Raw genomic sequence first — 20,584 nt, forward strand, 5'->3', positions numbered from 1 at the left:
GGGGGGGGCTGCAGACACAAGATGGCGGATCTCAACCATGGAGGAGACATGACTTTCACAGCAGATGAGTTCAGCTTTGATAGCATTAGTGCTCCTGTTTGCTGCTATAACACAACAATGCATTATTAACAGGTTTGTTTCAATGTAGAGTTTAATTTCCCTATTCATTAATGAAAATATTTAAGTATGAATGGTATTTGAATATGGTATTTTGGAGGTTGTAGTGTATGGCATTGGTTGGTGCTGTATACTTATATACTTTAGATAAAAATTAAATAAAGTATAATTTATTACTGTTTTTGTACAAATTTGTAATTGAAATCTACAATTTTTGAATGGCTATTTATTACATTTTATCATCATTATCAATATTATTACGATATTAATATATTAATGTGCTACTTTATTGTCATCCATGTTTTTTGTTGTTCAAACAAACTGAATGTGATCTCTAACAAGATTATAAAAGGGTGAACATGAAAAATCACATTCGTGAACATATTTATATGAGCATATTCAAATAAAAAAACATGTAAAAATACTTCAATAAAATTATATTTTCAAGAAATACAATTTATTTGTCATAATTATTAATTTATATAATATTCTTGAATGTAAAATGTTCCATATTAATTTCTTTAGACCACGTTTTATTAAATCTACAGCTTCAGTTCAGATATTTAAATATAATATCCACAGAAATGGCAGTTATTTAAATCTTACTTAAATCTGAGTCTATTCCTTGGATAGATATGGATATATTACTCTGTTTTATTGTTAATGTAGTTATGAGATCTTTAAGTATTATTGTTACCATATTGAAGATGAATATAATGTTCTAGACTTTTACAAGCACTCAATCTACTAACTTAGATGTTCAAACAAGGACCAAGGAGAGGTAACATACTAAGCGATGTCCCATCTTACCCATAATGTTACAAATAGCAGGCTATATTGGCCTTATTTACCACAACCAAAGAGCTAAAGTAATAGTGAGCTACATTCTCCCAAAAAGTCAGAGAACTAAACAAAATAATAGAAAGAAACATTGTTTTTCCTCAATTTTCATTGAACAACATTTGGTATATCACCTCTCCTTGTTTGGACATCTAGGTTAGTGGATCTCTGTGCATCAAGTTTTTAGATTCTACTTTTTCAACAATCGAACTATGGTGCACTAATCGGCTGGGTTCGCTATTGGCTCCACACTAAAAGGACAAAATCTGCACTGGAGTCATGTATTCCTCCATGGTTGAGGTCTACCATCTTGTGTCTGCAGCTGGCTTCTCTTGGATCCAGTGGGTTCGCTTGTGCAAGGCCAGATCAGTCGGTCACAAAAATGAACGACTAAATGCCCAAGTTCTCTGCAAATGGCAAGAAAACGGCACAAGAGAGCGTAGAGAGGCTGAAAGTCTATGCGCCCCCTAGAAAGGCCAGTGTAAGTCCTCAAAGTCCCCCGATTGACCCATGTTTACATCCGTCTCCAACAAGCTCATGATGACGGCCATGGCTGCCTCATCACTGCTGAAGCTGCTCAGGCCTGGCACCACCATGCTGTCCAGGTCTAACTGGGACGGCTCACCTGGGTGAAACGGACCAAAGAAACAGGATTTCAGGGTTGAAGGTAAACTGTTGAATATAATCTGTCTGTGATGATCGGTCTCTTTTTATTTGGTCATGTCTTGTTTTTAATTAACTCATTTTCCCTTGTCCTGCCTTGTTCACTTGTACTTAAGTTGCTGATTAACAGAGAAGGGTCCAACCGCACGTCTGTAGTAGGGTCCCTAGGCAGGAGGTGTGTCACTTTCTTCATACTCCATAAACTTTGAAAGACACACACTAAGTAGGATGTTTAAGCCTTACTGGACAAATACTATAGCTTAATCTTCCGTCTTTTTTGTGGATGTTTTCTAGCTAAGATTAGCATCTAAACATTAGCAAGTGGAGGAAAAAACACATAAGAATTCCACTGAATGCTAAAACTAAACATTGGTTAACTGCTGTTAAACATTAGCTTGTTGTATAGAGTGATATGCATTTGTCACTAAAGTTACAGTACAGTCACTTTGGCAAATATATTTTTTAAATTTCACGTGTACATTTTGCACAAGCAATTCTCTGGAATAAAACACAGACATTGATAACACACACAGGAAAGAATGCCTTAATCATCCTCGACTAACAATCTGTGTTAGCTTCTCCAAAAGGCTAACATCACATGCACTTTACCCAACGTTTATTTAGCTAAGTGAGCTAGCAACTAACACTCACTTGGAGCATTGTTTGATATTTGAGAGTTTTGCATTAATTATTCAATTTGGATTTTGGTGTTATTGTTTTTATTATGTCATACAGAACTGCATTCATACTGCATTTGTGTCATCTAATTGGATCAGCTGATGATAAGGGGCCTGCAGCTGTGAAATCATCAGTGGTGTCAACAATATAAAGTGTGCATGAGTTCTTTGCTGTAATATGATACATATGATATAAAATGCAGCTTTTTTTTGGAGACTTTAGGCCCGGTTTCATGAGTGTGGCACATTTCTTTGCAGAGATGTAGATGAAATTGGTTTGAATTTACTATCCTGTTGACAGTACCTGTACTTTCAGAAGCTGCACTGCTAGCGCCCGCCGCTGTCCTCGAGTCAGACTGGGACTGTGATGAACTGCCTGCTGCGTCCTCTCTGCTGGATGCCTGGAAAAAGCCATTTTACGCTGAAACACTGCACAGGAGCCCATCTCCTCCACTGAAGTGTGTAATTCAACTCAAGAAAATGGGTTGTAGAAGCAGACACCGTCTTAATTCCTTCTACATTTGAATAAAGCCTTCAGGTTGACAGAGACAAGTAAACATGCACTGGTGGAAATACAGCTCAGATGAAACGATGGAATCATTTAGTCCTCAATTTCATTTGGGATTACTACCTAACTATCTATTAGTGGTAACAGTGTTTCATAATATTGTAGCATGAGGTTGTGAACTCAATCAATAACCCTAACCCTGTGCAAGCTGCTTCCAAATTATGCGTCTGCATCAGCAGAACTCCCTTTGTCACTATTCATTTGTTTGGAAAAGTACAACATATGAGAGACAGCTTCCATTTCCACATAAATACCACATAGAACTAAAGTTAGCATAAAATTTCATGTCTCTATACAGAAGTTTTGCATTAAAAAACTCAAAGAACATATAAACTCCATAGCCATGCATTTGAATTAAACTTCCTTATGCCACTAAAATTGACAGCAAAATCCCAAATACTGTAAATGTGCTGTAATTCAGGTCACTCACACTCCTGCTAGTATTTGGGGACACCAGTGGACATTTCTCCTGGACCGGGCCAAACGGACTGGAAGCTCCGCTCGAAGGAGACGAGTTCATCCTGCTCAAAAATACAGGAGCAAATATATATATATATATATATATATATATATTTATTTATTTATTTATTTATCTTAACCCATTTCAACCCTTCTAATATAAATAATGATGGAATACTACCATTTCTGTTGAGTTTAATCATTTTAAACACACACACACACACAAACACACACACACCCCACCTGTAGGAGTCGATGAGCTCATTTGCGATTTGGGTCCCTATACTGCCTGCGTAGATCATTGGGCCCAAACCACTGGAAAGGCCAGGAATTACAGGTATATGCTTTGTGTCTTCTGTGGAAGAATAAAACAGTAAAAATCAACATTTACATTAGACAAAAAAAAAATAAATAAACATAAATGCCTATTTGAATACAGTCTGTATTTCTTACCCTGAAGTGCTTTTGAGCTGCCTGCCTCCTCCTCATCCTTTGTGTGACCAGGCCCCCTGCTGGTGCAAAGGAGTAAATATGCTGCTTCATGCATCAATAAACTGTCATTTATGGCAATATAATGAACAATGTGGGAAAATAACAGGAAATCAGCATCAATTACACTTTATCAGTGTTGTTCCAAGGGTATGTAACACCTCTGTCCTATAGTATTTTTTTACTATATCTGATGTGTGAGATAAAAAAGGTGCGACTTATTGACATCCTCATAAATGCATCAATACTTACGAGATGACCCTGTTTGAAGACACGATAAACTCAACTTCTTTGGTCCATGGATTTGTGAAATTAAACCACTGACTTTGCAGCGAAACATAAGAGCCATATTTTGTTTTGAACTTGTAACACTGCGTCTCAATCTTCTCTTTGCTTCGAAGAACTGCCAAGAGATTGGACGCAGGTGTCAATCACAAAGCAGAGTGGAAATTACAACAACAACAAAAAAATGTTGCTACACTGGCGTACGTTGAAATTACACATGTGGCTACTAATCATTAGAAAAGCTCACATTCTTGAACTTCTACATGAAAAAAAATGAAATTTGTCAGCAGCGGCGGCTTTGCTCCATCACCTTGCCTGTGTTTCTCTGCGAGGTGCTGCAGGTCGTCCTGGTGGAAGTACTCGTAACACGATGTGCCAAGAACTTCCTGTGGCAAATAACCAATGACTGTTGTGGCTCTGGGAAAAGAGGATAAATAGGTAGTTTAGATATTCTCGTTTACTCCCGTCTCTCTCGCCATGCCGTGCCGTCCCTCAGGATTGTGCCGAAACAAAGACAGTGAACATGGAATGACAGTGGATACAGTATGAATGAGCCTCTCCGCATGTCATCACCCAGCAGTCACACATATGGGAAATTTGATAAAATGATTCACTATACTTGTGGTGTGAAATTACTTCCCAAAAATGAGAAGAGATGTGATGTCATCAAGATGCACACCTCCTTCTGAGGAACAACGGCAAAGACAGAAAGGATTATCTCCACTGCCAAAACTCATGCTATACACTGAGAGGACTCCTCGCCACAACACACCTCAGCCACACCTTTCTCAGCAGAACCGTGTCTTTGGAACAAATCCGCGCTTCGCGACAGAGAGATAAATGGTGCAGATGCAGTTAGTTAGAATTGGGAAACTCACTGTTGATCTACAAAAGTGAACTTGCCGTCGATCGCACAGCGGGTGATGAACTCAGTGGGCTTGACGTTGATGTCTTTGGAAGGGTGGTGGGGCACGTGAGGATGGAGGCGGCACACCATCACCAGGCAGGTCAGGTTTGGTTCTTTCTCTGCGTCGCCCTCCGGGTCCAGCTGGCTGCTCGGCCAACTCCGCATGTATCCAGTGCAGTGGAGGGTACAGTATCTGTATGTGTCTGTGGAGAGAAAAACAAGCAGGCTATTAACATTTGTAAATAACGTTGCAACTACTGCCTGGAGAACTGCACATATTACTGCAAACAGGATCACAAAGGGCACAGAGGATTTCATTTTCTGCTGTTTTATACACTAATGTTATAGATACAGATAATGAATTTCCATATATGAAATAAATGTACAAATAAAATATAAACATATGTAAAAGTTATATCTGTAACCCATTAGAAATTGAAACAATTTTCATATATTGACATTTATGTCTAGCCAATACAAAAATGCATGTTTAAGTATGTATGCCTGTTACATAGATATATATCCAACCCAAAGCCTGTCGGTATACTGTATGTTGACATTATACACGGGGTCTAAAACCACTTTCCCCAGAATGGGAGGATAAGCATGTTTAAAATTAATGAGAAATTAATAGGAAAAACATATATAAAAATGATCAATTTCTATATGTGTGTTTTAATGAACTTACATATAGGCTATAAATTAATTAAATATCGTTAACATTTATGGTTGCAGCATGTTATACCATATAAAGACTGATGTGTAAAAATCATATAGATCTTTTTAATATATGTACAGATACAAATTTTACTCTTGGTGTTTCATACATTATAAACTTCAACATCCCGCTTGATATATCTGGACCTACTGTATATAATATCAACATATACTGACAGGCTTTGTAATGGATATATATTTATGTACAATGTATGTCTACAATATAAGTATACATACATGAACATGGGCTAGAAATATATGTCAATGTATGAAATTGTTCCAATTTCTAATATATTTCATGTTTCATATATAGTTTTTACATGTTTTTATTTTATACGTTCAAATATTTTTATATATGGAAATTCAATACATGTACATATATTACATTTGACAGCTGCAGTAATTGGTCAATTTACAGACTAAAATTTTACATTTAAAAATATAAGATTATAAAATACAACATTGTTTAAGATTAAACCAATCATTTCCAAACTTTTATAATCGTGGCCCTCAACAGAAAAGCAGAAACTGGTTGGGTCCCCCTCTTGTTTCAGGAAAACTCTACATGTGCAGTGATACATAATATGCAATATACAATAAATGAAACAGAACTTTTACTTTTGATACTTAAACTACATTTTGCTGATAATACTTTTTGGATATTTCTACTCAAGACTTACTAAAATATATATATATATATCTTTACACCACTGCTGACCTCTTTTATAGGATAAGACCAAAACCATCATACTTTCTCACTTCTCCACCCCATCTGTTGCATTGGTTGACAGGAAAAACTATAATATCACAAGATTTATCCTTCAATTTTTACCTATTAAAATAAACTGCTTTTCTGAGATTAACAAAACATAAATAAAAACAAAAGTCTTTTTATTTATTTTCCATTTAATAGAGTCATTCTGATCCATCTACAGTGTATGACAGAAAATGAACTGAATATTATGGGACCCTGGCATTTTCAAGCTCATTTCTGCCCTTCCTTGTGCGCTGCAGTGCAGTTACTGGGTTTTGCCACCGAGTGGTGCCAAACCTTTCTGCCACCACAGTTCAGTTTACAGTAAGTGGGGCTTGCACCATCTTCTTACTTTGAGGTTATACAACGCTGTAACACTGACCTACTTCCTGTGCCAAATAACACGTTTTAAATTGTGGCATCTCGTTGGAAAAAAAAAATAGTCTTCATCCATCCCTGAATTCTTCCCCACTCACTCTGTAAAACTGACCCGCATTGAGAAAAGTTAGGAATACTAATTTTAGTGTACAAAAAAACTGATTTATTTAATTATAATTCTGCATGTGAGCTGTGAAACATGAATGCAGCTCTAGAGATAAGGAAGTCATTTGTGTTCCTTCTTTCCAGGTCACATCTTGCCATAGGTACAGAGGTTAAGGCTCACCTACTTACATTCAACCCCAGCAAACTGTTGCCAACAGATGGAGAGAGGGGGAGAGGCGGTCACGACCCTCATCCACCTCCTCACCAGATCCTAATCAGATCATTTCTTTATTTCCTCCTGGGCAATCTAGGCAGGGAACAAATCTTTGTTTTCCACCAGCTGCCTGAACAGAAACCTCCACGCAAGAAACACATTTACATATCTTATTCATCTTTAGATAATACTCCTCAGTCCTCCTCCTCATCTGTTTGAGCCCAAGTGGCCTCGACTGAACACAGCTAAATACACAAAACAGAATACTTTGTCCTTTTGAGAAATTATTTGTCTCAGTTGAACCACCCCAAGCGCTCTCAAGAGAACACAAATGAAACCATCCAAAATTAGCACCATTTCCTTGGCACCTATTGTCTTGGCTTCAGCAGCACATCCCTCCCACCTGGTACTTCAAGTGGAGTAAAGTGTTAACTTGAAAATAAGATGCTGTGTGGAGCAGCAGAACCAGATCAGTGCAGCTGGTAGTCATGTGAACAGAGGCTGTGAACTGCCTGTGCATATTGATGTAGATTGAAGCTTCATTCTCTAATTATGTGGCTTAATAAGATTATAAGGAGTCCTGCAACCTCTAGAGTAGCACTGTGCTTGTATTAGCCGATCAGCATCAGCAGCTGTTTCAATCACTCGTTCTCAAGCTGTGTGGCAATCAGGGGCCATCATAACCCGATACTCCTCACAGTACATCCTACTCAAGTGTTATATTTGTGATATTGATTATTGGTTCTTGTATGTTGATTGCTAAGGAGTTGAATGCCGAGATGTGTGAACCCACCTTTCTTTTTGGAAATATTGGGCAGCGAGCGTTTCTCCTCCTGCTTCCCCGTCACCCGACTGTGCTTCATGCGGCAGAAGAAGGATCGCCGAGACCCGGTTGACAGGTGGGACACCCTGGCGGGGGAGTCCGCCTGGACCTGAGCTCCAGCTGCACACACACAGACGGACACACAGTGCTCACTCTCAGATGGTTTGAACTGAATTTCATTTAGCTCCAATGCTGATCTTCCACACTGGGTTAGAGTGCCCCTTCATGTCTGTTGTGTTTTCTCTCAAAGAGGAAAGTGTCAGGTTTTGTAGAGTTAGGACCCAAGTGCACACCAAACACAAAAGAATGGGCTGTTTGAGTTAAGTAATTTATTAAACAAGGAAAAAAGTCTTACTCAACGTAGAAATAAATCCAGGCCGGGGAAACAAAAGTCCCAAAAAATGAAAACACAAGGAGACAACTTCAAAAGGGCAACCAGGAGTACAACAGGAAGATAGGATGAACTGACAGACGAAGGCGAAGACAGAGACTTAAATACACAAGGGAATGCAAGGGGAGTAGAACTCAGGTGAAACACATTAGGGCGCGGCAGACAATCATTAATGAGGGAAACAGGACAAAGAGAGGAAGTAAAATAACTACCAGACACACAAGGGAAGTAATTGAACAATAAAACAGGAAATGAAACCAATGTCCAAAAATAAGAATCCAAAAGCTCAAACATAAATTGTCCGTCAGGGCAAACCATGACAGAAAGACTAGCGATAAGACTTACTTGCCGCGTCGATGAGGCGTTGGCGGGGGTACATCTCTGAGGACGACAGCTGTTCCTTCACCTTGTTGATGTCTTTGGGGTGGATGAAATCAAACAGGCTCTGCCCAGTCAGCTCCACCTGTGAATCCCAATGACACATCTGTTTACTCATGTCATACTGTCAGATTTGCTTTGATTCTGCATTGCAAATAAGAACTAAACCGCCACCATTTGCTTACATGAGAACATGTGTTTTTTGCTCAGTTCCATTTATTATCATTGCATCAAAACCTAATTTGAAATGTCTGGAGACATTTGCGTACAGTAAATGTATGTGGACTGTTACAGAACGCTCTGAATATAACCTGAAAGAGAACTGCTGCAGCATGTATCCATTTGTTAGTCATTTACTGCTAAGCCCCCAATAGCACATGCTGCCCTGCAGACACGGAGTCAAATTTCTTTAGAAGCTCTTCTCTTGTATCCCTCCTAATCTCTGTTCCTCTCTACAGAGCATCTCAAAGCTGGAAAATGTGGTCAAGAATATAGAGCAGGTGTGGTTATCGTTCTGGCTGCCAAGGGCTTTGAACTGACTTTCAGAAAACGTATAAAAGCTCAGCAACTGCCAGAAAAATGCAGAAAATAAAAAAAACAAAAGAAGATGTGACCTTGATTATTAGGTTTTACTTACAGAGCTATCAGACCTTCATCAGGGCTGTTTGTTCTCTGTGAAGACTGAGTCGTAAAGATTTGGTTTGCCAGCCACAAAAGGATGATGTGGCAACAGCACAAACTAATGCACATGCTGGGAGCAGATGAAGAGGGGACTTTTATCTAGAGCCCCGAAAACTGGAAAAACGTAAAGATAATCAGAAAAGTCAAGAATATTCCTGAATATATGAACAGATAATTCCGTTAGTTAAATAATCAAAATGAAGCATGAAAATATAAAGCTTCATACTTCTCCTTTAACCCCTCACCAAAAAATGTTTTTTAGTTTTTTATTTTCAATTATCTAACAAACTATCTGAACTACTTTTGTCTCACCTGATAAACTTTCACTACATTTGGTCAGTTTGGAACAATCTACTTTTATGCCCTTTTTGCTTTGGGCGACGTTCAAAAGACAAAAACAAAAAAGGTACAATTGCACATTAATGCTACATATTTTCCTCTTCTTCTGAGTTTTATTTGAAGTGTTGATCCATAAGAAGATATATTTGTGGTTTTAAGAACCAAAAACCATCTAAATGTAGTTTTACATTTCCTCTCTCAGGCTTCTCTCTGGAGCGCTAGTAACAACAGACCAATCAGAAGAGAGGAGGCTCTGATCCTCTCTTCTGATAGGCTGACTGTTTTCTGAGTGATCCAATAAAAATAAAGCAGATTTCAGGTAAAACACTCAGAGAAACCAAATCCTGCAAGGTTGGATGGTGGGTCCAGGTGGGAGGGGCTTGGGGCATGGCTGAGAGAGGTGACTGCTTTGTTGTGACATCAGAAAGTTACAAAAGTCCTGACGGCTGGTTTTAAGGCTCAGTTTCTGAATACAGGCTGTGTGCATTTCTCTGTGGACTGAGGCTTTGATACTTTCACAGTATTAATATAGAACCTAGACCTGATAATGACCTATAATCAGAAAGACATGGACATCTACCTTTATACTATATGGGACCTTTAATTAAATGTTTTGCAACTTCACCAGCTGCAACTTTGGTTTTTAATATCCATAACATGACGACAACAGCAAAGTGAGTGTGTGATGTAGTGCAGCGTCGGTAAAACACACCCGACTAAAGTTGAGGATCTTGGAGACGGACTCAGAGATGAACAGGATTTTCGCTCGGTCACAACTTACAACTAACAGGAAACTGTCTGCAGCCTGGGAGATAGATAGATGGATAAATAAATGTACGTATTAATAGACAGACAGATAAATATATCATCAAACGGGATTCGTTGTGGTCGTACATGAGCAGCTACCCTGAGCAGAAGGTGCCTGAGGTCATCATGAGGCAGGACGGAAGGCTTGTAGGCGGTGTCAGTAAAGGCGCTGCTCGTCCCAGCTGAAATCACAGGAGATAAGAGGATTTTAGACGGAGCAGAGGAGACGTTACAGACATTTTGATTTACACGGTGGGTTGAGAGCTACCTTTGAGGGCTTTCAGGTGTTGGACAGCCTTTCGCAGCACAGTGAGTTTGTCGAGTTTTCGAGCCATGGGCTGACAGGCAGGGATCATGGCAGACAGCTCGTCGATGAGGTTGTTCATTTTATCTCTTCGCCGCTTCTCGATCTGGCGGTGAGGCTCCCTGTAGATAATATCCAAAAAACATAATAAACCTATTCTGCATATCTTGAACTGCTGTATCTATCATTGGGGACGACAACATCACACAAATGAGACCAATCAGAGCCACCAAGGTTTTTTTTTAAGACACAGATAGCAGATTAATTTGATATACAGTAGAGTCACCTGAAGCATTTCATTTTGACTTGCTGATCGTCTCCTTCAGATCTGCAAATAGAAAGATCAAAATCAAATTCTTTGCCGGAATTCCCTCAGAAGACAGAGTGTGAAGAAAGACAAGAAGTCAGTGTACCTGCTGAGGTCATCTTCCATTTGAAAGTCGAGGCTTTGCCTGTAATTTAATGTATAGGAAGAACAATGTATGCATTGCACCGTATGGTAATCAAACTGTATTTACTCCAGAGAAAATAAAGTAAGAAGTCATCAATACAACAACATAGCACTCCTCTTACTGTACATCGGTGTCTGACTTCTCCACAACTCCCTTTCGTTTCCTTGGCAGCTCGACAGCTGGCAGCGAGGGGCCGGCTTGGCTCGCTTGGCCTTTCTCCTCTGCTGCAGGATCTGATACATGAAAACAACCATCACAGGGATGTGAGGGACTGTAAAGAAATACATCAGCCTGCAGATCTCCATATTGCTGGCTTGTCAGACGCTCCATTAATAATTCACCATGAATGAATTAATGAGACTTGCTCTGCCACTGGGGTTTGAGAGGTTTGTTGCACATATTGAGCAGCAAACAAAAAGAGTCACCAAGAAGCACGATGCTGGTAAGACTGGTTCCTATCAACTATATGTGCTAATGCCTTGAAATATATAATAATGTAATATAGTGAGTTTTAATCTATTTTTAATTGGTGGCAAGTCAGACCTGAACTGCATCACGATAAAAAAAATCAATGCACCTTTAGGTTTTGTATGACATCTTGGGTTAATAGCTGACAGTGACCGAAGCTGCGCCTGTAATTATCATGATGATTACAGATTACTGCGACAATTGTTACTCTCTGATTGTTTTAAAAATATTCATAAATATTTATGTTATCATAGGACTGTTGCACCTAATTAATTTGATGCTAATCATAGCAGCTTTGTCTGTGACATTTTAATAAATAGAAAAAAACAATTATTACTGTCATAGAACTGAAAACGTTTAGAACTCCGAAACGCTACGGAAGCAAACTCTTAGTTTTTAGGTCATACCTGTGAAACTTCTTCTTTTTTATATTGAAACTAAGGTGATTTTGGCACAGCTTTGTTACAACCTTTTTTGTCCTAAAAAGCCAGACAGGATGACTCATGGAAGTGTTTGCCAGAGTGGGTGGCAACTATTTTGAAAAAGCCTGATATCTGACACAGGATTGTTGAGAAGCCAAACACATTTCTGAGAGTAGGACCGCCCGAATTCCTCTCTTTCTCTTTCGGCTTTTCATTTCTATTTAGTCTCTCGCCAAACCCACATCCCCCTCTCTCTCCCTCTCCCTCACACACACACACACACACACACACACACACACACACACTCTCACATACACACACACTTAAAATGCCTTGGCTCATTCCTGCTCTCTAGTCATCTGTTTCTAGGCAAACTCTCAATGCACTGTCTCAAGCTTGCCATTGAACGGCGCCAAACCTCCAGCTATTTTTTGCCCTTTGTCAGTTTAAAAGGCACTTGAGAGCAAATGGGGTTTGGGCTATCATCTTACCTAATGCTTTCATAATGCTGTAACATTGACCTACTTATCTCTCAGGACTCCCATACTTTAAATTGTGTCATTCATTTGGCAGAAAATAAAATGCAGATAAACTGTGACTGTTGACCATCACTGACCCATTTTTTCTGGCTTTTTCTCTCCAAGGGAGAAAAAGTAATAGTTAATAACAATAAACTTTTATAACAATAAATTTCTGTAGAAAACTGAAATGTTTTTTTTTTCTGCTAGTTTGATAATAGTAGCTGGGACACTTAAAATAACAGCATTTTTTAAGCTTTAAAGTAGATTTTAATGTTTATCCTCAATATTTGCACAATATATAAATACTAAATCCCACTTTATTTAAAGTTAGCTAGAAGGAAACCTGTCGGAGAGGTCATAGTGACCCTTTCCATAGGTACAAAAGTCAAACTTCACAGACAAACATTAGGCTTTTATAACTTTTTCCATTCAATCAGCAGTGAAGTAAAATTTAATGTTATCGACACAATTTTCTTTAATCCTTCCAGAGGAGTTTAGTGGGTCATCACTGACGCAAAAGTGGAATGTAGGAGTGCGCGCTTGCCGGCTCTCCCTTCCACCCACCGCAGCAATGATGCTACACAACACACTGCCTCCGAGGTCACACAGTTTTTCCCTTTTTCCCTTGTTAGTTAGTCAAGGGCTATTTCATCTGCTACCTGTGCCAGCTGACTGATTAAAATGTGCCATCTTGGAAGCAACAGTGCCCGCTTTGTGCGGTCAGCGTTTCCCGAGTCACGCGAGAGCTAAAGAGCACCAGTCGTGACACGAGTGCTGACGAGAGGCCAAGCCTGCAGGGCAGCAGATGACATACCATAATCACTGAAACACAGAAACATAGACCACCACCCGCGGAGGAAAAGCAAAGGAGTGTGACAAACTCTGCACGCACAATATGAGCCACATGAACTTCTTCATGGCTCTAGCTTTTATATGCGTACATTTAATCCCACTTGAAGAACTTGGTGGTATTCAGTAATGGAAAGTGGAGTGTATATGGCCTGATTTGGACTATAGATGTGACAGATAGCCAGGAAAAATCTCTTAGTTCATCAGTGACCACAATGCAATAAGCTCATTTAATACCATTCAGAAATGAGCCAAAAGCTATAGTCCCACAGCAAAGCACAAGGCCAATAAATGGAACCACAAATATGCGACAAACTTTACAGCCGAAAGCAACAAAGATGTTTTTAAGTGACACACTTTTAATGCTATTAAAGTCTTTTCAAACCAGCAGTCAGGATGAAAATGTCTTTAAAATCCCACAAAAACAGAGCAGGCGCAGCTATTTGGGTGTCTCCTGATTCTATCTTCAACACACACACACACACACACACACACACACACACACACACACACACACACACACACACACACACAAATACACGTACAAAGAAACACACACACACACACACACACACACACACAATAATAGGTCATGAAAGGTAAGCAGAGGATGTTAAGCAGAGCGTCCAAACAGCATAAATTACAGAGACAGTCGGGGTTAGAGTAAAGGTCTGAATACAAGCTGTGCTTAAAATTTTACCACGTGACTGAAAATATGAAACTTTTAGTATAAAAACAAAACAAAACAAAAAACTCCAGCAAACTGGAGAAAGAAAGAAGTTATGGTTTGAAAGTACGACACAGTTTGACATTCTTGAAGGTGTGAGCATTACATCTGTATTTCCTTTTTTCTGCAGCTAAACACCAGAGCTGGGATTTCAAAACATTTTTGTACAATTTGAATTGTAAATGTTGGTCTCACAGGGCTGCAGTCATACTACTGAACAAAAATCTTGCAATTTAGCTGAAATATGGCAGACAGTAAACAGATTATTAAAAAATAAATCTTCAAAAAATGTACATTTACATTTACAGATGTTTTTTTTATATACAGTTTCATGCTTTTGTAAATATACAATGACAAAATACAAATAAATACAAACATAAATTAGCATAAATTAAAATATGTTTTTATTTATTTTAAAAACAAAACAAGCAATCTTCCAAATCTGAGTCAATACTCATGTAATAATTTCTATGGTACTTTTTAGACTGGCAGGTAAATTCTGCTTTACAAGCGCCATCGTCCTATTTTAAATATACTGACTTCATTTGTATAGTTTAGCAGGGATATATCCTCTTGGAAATAAACTCCTACACAATATATATATGTATATATATATATTTATATATTTATATATATATATACACTCATATATTGCTCATAAAGTTGGAATAAAATATTTTTTTCCTTTTTCCATGAAATGATTGTGATTTATTTAATTTCACCTGGGTAATTGGGACACATAATGTAATCACTGCACCTGGTCAGAAGTGATTACTGATGCATTTAAATAGGAATAAACAGAGGATTTTGTCTGAAAACAAAATTATTATTATTATAATTTTATTATTATACACAAGGTCCCGTCTCAGCTGGTTTATACCCAGGCTATGTACTGCATACTGTTTAAGAACCAAAAACGCTACAATATGCGAGTTTTGGAGAATGACTTTAATCAAAAAGAGGAACCCTCCGCGGGTCTTACTGTAGTATTAAATAGACTACCCTGGAGCGCTTTAGCTAGTGTCTGTATTTGTTTTAATGTGTGTTTCGTTCTATACTACATTGTAATCTTCTATGTTTAGCGCCGCAGAAATTCAGCGGCTTCTAATCTTTAGCCGATGGCCAATTATCAGTGCAACCGAACGTACACAACCTCTGACTGAACTGTATGTTTTGTGTCTCTTTTAGCTAGTTTGTTAGCATTGCTAGCCATTTGGATTATATGGACGTTTTTTGCATCAGTGAGATTCACTCTGTGTAACTTTAAATTGTAGAGATTTTTAACAGTTAACTTAGCAATAATAAAAATAATACTTCAACACTTCAAGTGAGGTAACTTTTCCAAAGCTGGCCCCAGTGAGCATGCAGTTGCCCTCAGTTTCTCCCACACTACGACACAGAAGAGCAGGGAGTGGCTGTCTACAACAGGATGCCATACATTTGAAACAGTCATATGCAGTCGCAGCTGTAAGTGTAAAATATGATCATCTTCATCCCCAAAATATCCTCACCTCACCTTCTTTCAAATTACAACTATTAAGCATTTATCACATCTAACTCAAACAGCCAGTCTGCACACAGTGTTTTTCAAAAGCTGCATTCACACAGCTGTTTCGCACAACCCTCAGACGCAGGCATACTCAAGCTCGTCCTTTAGTTCATACTGAATCCGGATGTCGGTTTCAAGGCCACAGTTTCAAGCTCCATCTGCAGCACCGGGATCTGTACCCTTTGCAATTTTATTAATCCATTAGTGCTCCGTGTTCAGACCATTAATGTCCACCTCTGTATGTAAACAGTGACTTGCTTGCTCTGTCGTCACTGCACTTCCATTTGTGACTCTTCCAAAATGCAATATCACCTAACCTCTAGACTTTTTTTGTACAGTAATAGTAAAGTTAGGGCTCTTTGTTGATAACATTTTTTTTTTTTTTTTTTATTGAATGCCAATCTAAACTACAAAGACACACAAAATCACTACAAAGAGACACAAAATCACTACAAAGAGACACAAAATCACTACAAAGAGACACAAAACGACGCCAAAGAGAGGCAAAACAACGACAAAGATACACAAAATCACTGCAAAGAGATATAAAACAACCACAAAGAGACACAGAATTAGCAAGATCTCCTCTCTAAGTTCAGCTGCAGTTTTCTCAGCCAACAGCGGCACCTCAGAGAGTTCATTCAGGGCGTCTTGCTCCCATGTGGGAGGGGAGGGGTGAGGGGCCTTTTACGTGTCTGTGTTCAGGGTCCCGTTGTCTCCTAATCTGTGTCCGGCTGCAGGCTAATGGAGCTACTAACAGCAGGTATTTATTGCTGTTATTTCATATTAGAAGATTTAAAGTTGTTTATTTTGCATTAATTCATTACAATGAATACATAATGAAAAGAATCAGGGTTTTAAAATGCAAGTGTTTACACATTTTTGCTCATTTCACAAATGCCCCCCTTCTCTAAAACTGTGCCCCTGCTACTATAGCAGCAGTGGTATGGCAGTGTATTCAGTAAGTGGAGTGTCTAGTTTTTGTTGTAAGAGAAATCCCTCACACTCTATGATAATGAATGATTTTATGGCGTGATAGGTGAGCATACATACTTTGGAGGACAGGGCTTTTGTGTAACTGGGCCACATGTACAACATAATCAAGTTAAATGTTTCTGGTTCTCACCTCAGTATGACATATGATTTTTTTAGTGTTATCTGAGGCCATTCATATAGTCATATTATGCCAGAGCCCAGTGTTTCCATTTGCTTCTTGGAGCACAATTACAAGTATTGTGGTTGTGCGTGGATGCAGAGAAGGCAGCCTCAAATCCTACATTTCTAGTACAGTATGTTCTAGGTTATTTCTGGTTGATTGACCTGCAGTTTCTTGCAGCACCTCAAACCTGTATGTGCACGCTTGCAGGATGTTTTGCAATATGAGACACTTTTTTTCTCATGTAGCACACAACATATTCTGTTACAAAGCACCCGCATTTTTAAATGATATTTTCAAACACTTTGTTGCTATATTTCTTTTCAATTTAAATACTTAATTCATGTCAAATGCAGAAATAATCAATAGCCACGTTTGTAAGAGGCTCTAAGTGAAATGTTGTGTTCAAAAGTCTGTTATCCATTCTCATGGAGATATGGGGCTATTTTCTGAACATTTTTGAAATAATGCCACTTAAATATTTCCACTTTGTGAGAGCTTCCTGGCAACTACAGTTACCAGATTTGTAGGCTAAACCTGAAAAACAGAATCTAAAGAAAAAACACTTGCAAGTTGACTCTAACATCAGTAACATGGGACTTCAGTGAGGTTTGAGTCTCCTCCCCAAGTCTGGACATAAAAAAATGATTTTTATTAAAAATGAATATAAAAGCTGTCTGTTTTCTGGTCAAACCATGAACTATTGGTGCATTTTTAATATTTTGATCATATTTTTTTTAATATATTTTAATATTTTTTGCTGTTGTTGAAATTGTATTTTTTATTTGTACAGCACTTTAAGCTGCATTGTGTGTATGAAAGATACTCTATAAATAACGTTTATTATTAATATTATTAGTATTACTGACATTTGATAATTTTTTCCACTGTGAAAATCTGTTACTTGTAGTACATTGTAACTGACATGAATTTAAGGTGGCTACAGTATTTCCAGACATTAACTTTAATAATACTAAAACATCACAATCAATATGTTGATATTTGCATCCAAGATTTGGTAGCTTTAATCTTGTTTTTTAGAATAAAAAAAAACAGTTGGTATCTGTGCCTGTGAAAGATAATGGGAGAATGGGGAATAAACTGCTAACTGATGCTGTGCATTAATAGTTAATTTGAAGGATTTTACATGCAAAACATTCCTTGAGCTCATAAATCATAATTCAGTGCTAGAGTTTAAACAACCAACAGCTATAACATTGATATATCAAACATTTATACATCAATAATTAAACAATTTATGATAAGAATTATTTTTACCTTTGATTCTAAGGGACATTTTATTTATACAATTTTGACACAAATATTTACATTTTTTACTTGCACTTTTAATGTAGTATTTTCTATTATAATTTCTGATACAGGTTACATTATATAACCCTATGAAATATTGCTTTGTGTTTTTGAGTGAGGAGGTGTGCTCCAATGCTTAATAATGAATTTATGGTGGGTCTACTGCACTTGATATTCTATTTTAATAGAATATCCAGGGAATATATTAGTGATTATTAATATTCTGATATAGTTTTATAGTGTTATTGGAACTGACTAATTATCTTCAGAACATGGGAGTATTAAAAAAGTGACTTCCTGGTCTCTTTTTTAAATCTCCTCCGGTATTTAATAGTTTGGCTGAGATTTGGAGCTATGGCGGCGCTGACTTCATAAGTTCCGATGGCTGACATGACTGCGGAGCCTCCTGCTCTGGTTTAGAAGCGGCGGGAGCGACTACCTCCCTCTGCTGCACAGTGAAGGCAGCGCTGCTCCACTGATCTACTGACCCACTTTAGGAAGAACAAGAATGAGAAAAGACCACACTGAGAAAACCTCGTGAACCACGTGACAAACTAAACTCCCAGAGCTTGGTTTTGTGAAGTTTAGGTTAATAAAAATACTTTGGTCTGTTAGAGAAAGATGGCACCCGCAGCAAACTGACTATATAGCTAAGGTTAGCAACACAAAAACAATATTTTGTTACAGATTGGAAAAGTCGTCGTCATGGTTACAGTCACGTGAGTCCATGAAGCACGTACGGAACAAAGCCCCCGCTCCAGCTCCCTCCCTGTGCGGGCGTCCCGCCGGAGACGAGCGCGTAGTACAGAATAATGAATGGATAGATTTACGCCGTTGGACTACGCGCGCGGCACGATGACCGGCTTTCAATCGGTATTTTAGGTACAGTAGGTTTACAGCAGGCTGGTGCCATGGCTGCTCCAGTCATCGGTGCCGCACATAGTAACGCGTTACTTTACCCGCTAGGCTAGCTTCTTCCGTTCGGCTAGGTGGTGTCGTTACAGTCGCTGTCACCATAAAGTTAAATACAAAAAGTAATTAGCAATAAACCGTTCTCTCTACAACATGGGTCGCTGTCTGCAGGCAAACTGTGGCCTATTCTGTCGTATAAAGGGAGTAAAGAAGTTCAGAACTACTTTCTGGAAGTGTTACTTCTGATTCGATTTTCCAGCCAAATGATGAGAAAGACAAAAAAAAACTGGACGAACCGGTCACTGATAATAAAAGTAGCAGGCTGATTTACACACAAACACAGTCATTGTTGTGCACTTACCTGCTGGCCTGTCCACTGTCCCCTCAGAGCCACCGGCCGACATGCCTGCAGACTGGAGCCGGTGTGCCCGGTGAAGGCTACGGAGCGCCGCGGCGCATGTGGAGCTACCAGCTGTAGTAGTAATACAGTAGGGGGGGGAGAGGAGTAGAGGAGGAGTTGAGGGAGCTGCGGAGAGCTGGGGTGTTGTATAATTGACTTAATTTTTGTCCTCACCCTCCTCCTCTCGTATTTTTTTTCTTGTGCAAAGGAGGAGCGCGGGGGGGGGGGGGGGAGCACCCATGTCATTTAGGAAAAGAGGGAAATAGGGAAGAGCTATGCTTTCCTCCTCCTCCCCCATCGCCTTGTTGGTTCATTCATGTCCGTGGTGTTCACTTGACAGCAAAACAGCATTTTATGAGGACGGCAGCGCTCCTTTCAGTTCAGCTCGTCACACTCATGAATCAGCAGCTTTCCTCTGAAAATAAAGACATAAGCATGAAACATACATTTCTCTGCATGAAGCTGACAGTGTACTTCATGAGACAATTAAGGCAGCACAAAATGTCTTACAAAATTGTCATCTACGATTAAAATTTGTGTATTGGTGTGTTCCGTGAGTATTTTGTGGCATTTCATTTGATGTAATGCAACATATAAACATATTCAAATGTGTCTCGCATTTAGGCAGAACGGAACAAAATGTTCTGCTGCTGGGCATTTCCCATCACATCACAGAGCGATGTTAATTGCGTAGTAGTGGATAGGCTAACGGGAAATAAGCAATAAAATCACGTCAGTACTAATAAAAGAATTTAGAATCATATCCCTGAGTTAGTTCGGCATTGACAGGAGCGGTGATTGATTGATTCCTCCGGTGCCACGCACTTTTTGGTGACCTGAAAAAGTGCAGCGTGCGCGTCACTGATCTGACTTTGTAGGTTTCCTCCAAACAGAGCGGGAGTAAAAAAATAAAAAGACGTC

General features: G+C 38.8%; 1 protein-coding gene across 4 annotated transcripts; it reads right to left on the bottom strand.

The window, feature by feature from the left end:
* Positions 1 to 6: 6 nt before the first annotated feature.
* On the bottom strand, positions 7 to 19,867 carry LOC111657693 (basic helix-loop-helix ARNT-like protein 2). 4 transcript variants are annotated; one of them, XM_023409979.2, is made up of 17 exons: positions 19,625 to 19,867; positions 11,470 to 11,581; positions 11,310 to 11,348; positions 11,183 to 11,224; positions 10,861 to 11,018; positions 10,692 to 10,774; positions 10,498 to 10,590; positions 8,733 to 8,850; positions 7,967 to 8,116; positions 4,977 to 5,208; positions 4,409 to 4,515; positions 4,066 to 4,216; positions 3,778 to 3,833; positions 3,568 to 3,679; positions 3,296 to 3,386; positions 2,602 to 2,698; positions 7 to 1,582 (listed from the first exon to the last, which is right to left on the bottom strand). In XM_023409979.2, the coding sequence occupies exons 1-17, from the start codon at positions 19,665 to 19,667 to the stop codon at positions 1,425 to 1,427; spliced, it is 1,842 nt and encodes a 613-aa protein (XP_023265747.1). In that variant the 5' UTR covers positions 19,668 to 19,867; the 3' UTR covers positions 7 to 1,424. The 4 variants fall into 4 exon arrangements, with proteins under 4 accessions (XP_023265747.1, XP_023265745.1, XP_023265744.1 ...); XM_023409977.2 differs by having other exon boundaries at positions 10,680 to 10,774; XM_023409976.2 differs by having other exon boundaries at positions 3,778 to 3,836; positions 10,680 to 10,774.
* Positions 19,868 to 20,584: the final 717 nt, after the last annotated feature.

Source organism: Seriola lalandi, unplaced genomic scaffold, assembly GCF_002814215.2.
Source record: "Seriola lalandi dorsalis isolate HSWRI2012SDOR001 ecotype SW California unplaced genomic scaffold, Sedor1 jcf7180002054410, whole genome shotgun sequence".
NCBI classification, from domain to species: Eukaryota; Metazoa; Chordata; class Actinopteri; order Carangiformes; family Carangidae; genus Seriola; species Seriola lalandi.

Bases quoted from the DNA above. Each gene is read 5' to 3' on its own strand.
- LOC111657693 (XM_023409976.2), bottom strand. From the start codon at position 19,667: ATGTCGGCCGGTGGCTCTGAGGGGACAGTGGACAGGCCAGCAG. The intron at 11,582-19,624 runs GTAAGTGCACAA...TTCATGTATCAG, and splicing joins GACAGTGGACAGGCCAGCAG to ATCCTGCAGCAGAGGAGAAA. The intron at 5,209-7,966 runs GTGGGTTCACAC...TTCTCTCCACAG, and splicing joins CAATATTTCCAAAAAGAAAG to ACACATACAGATACTGTACC.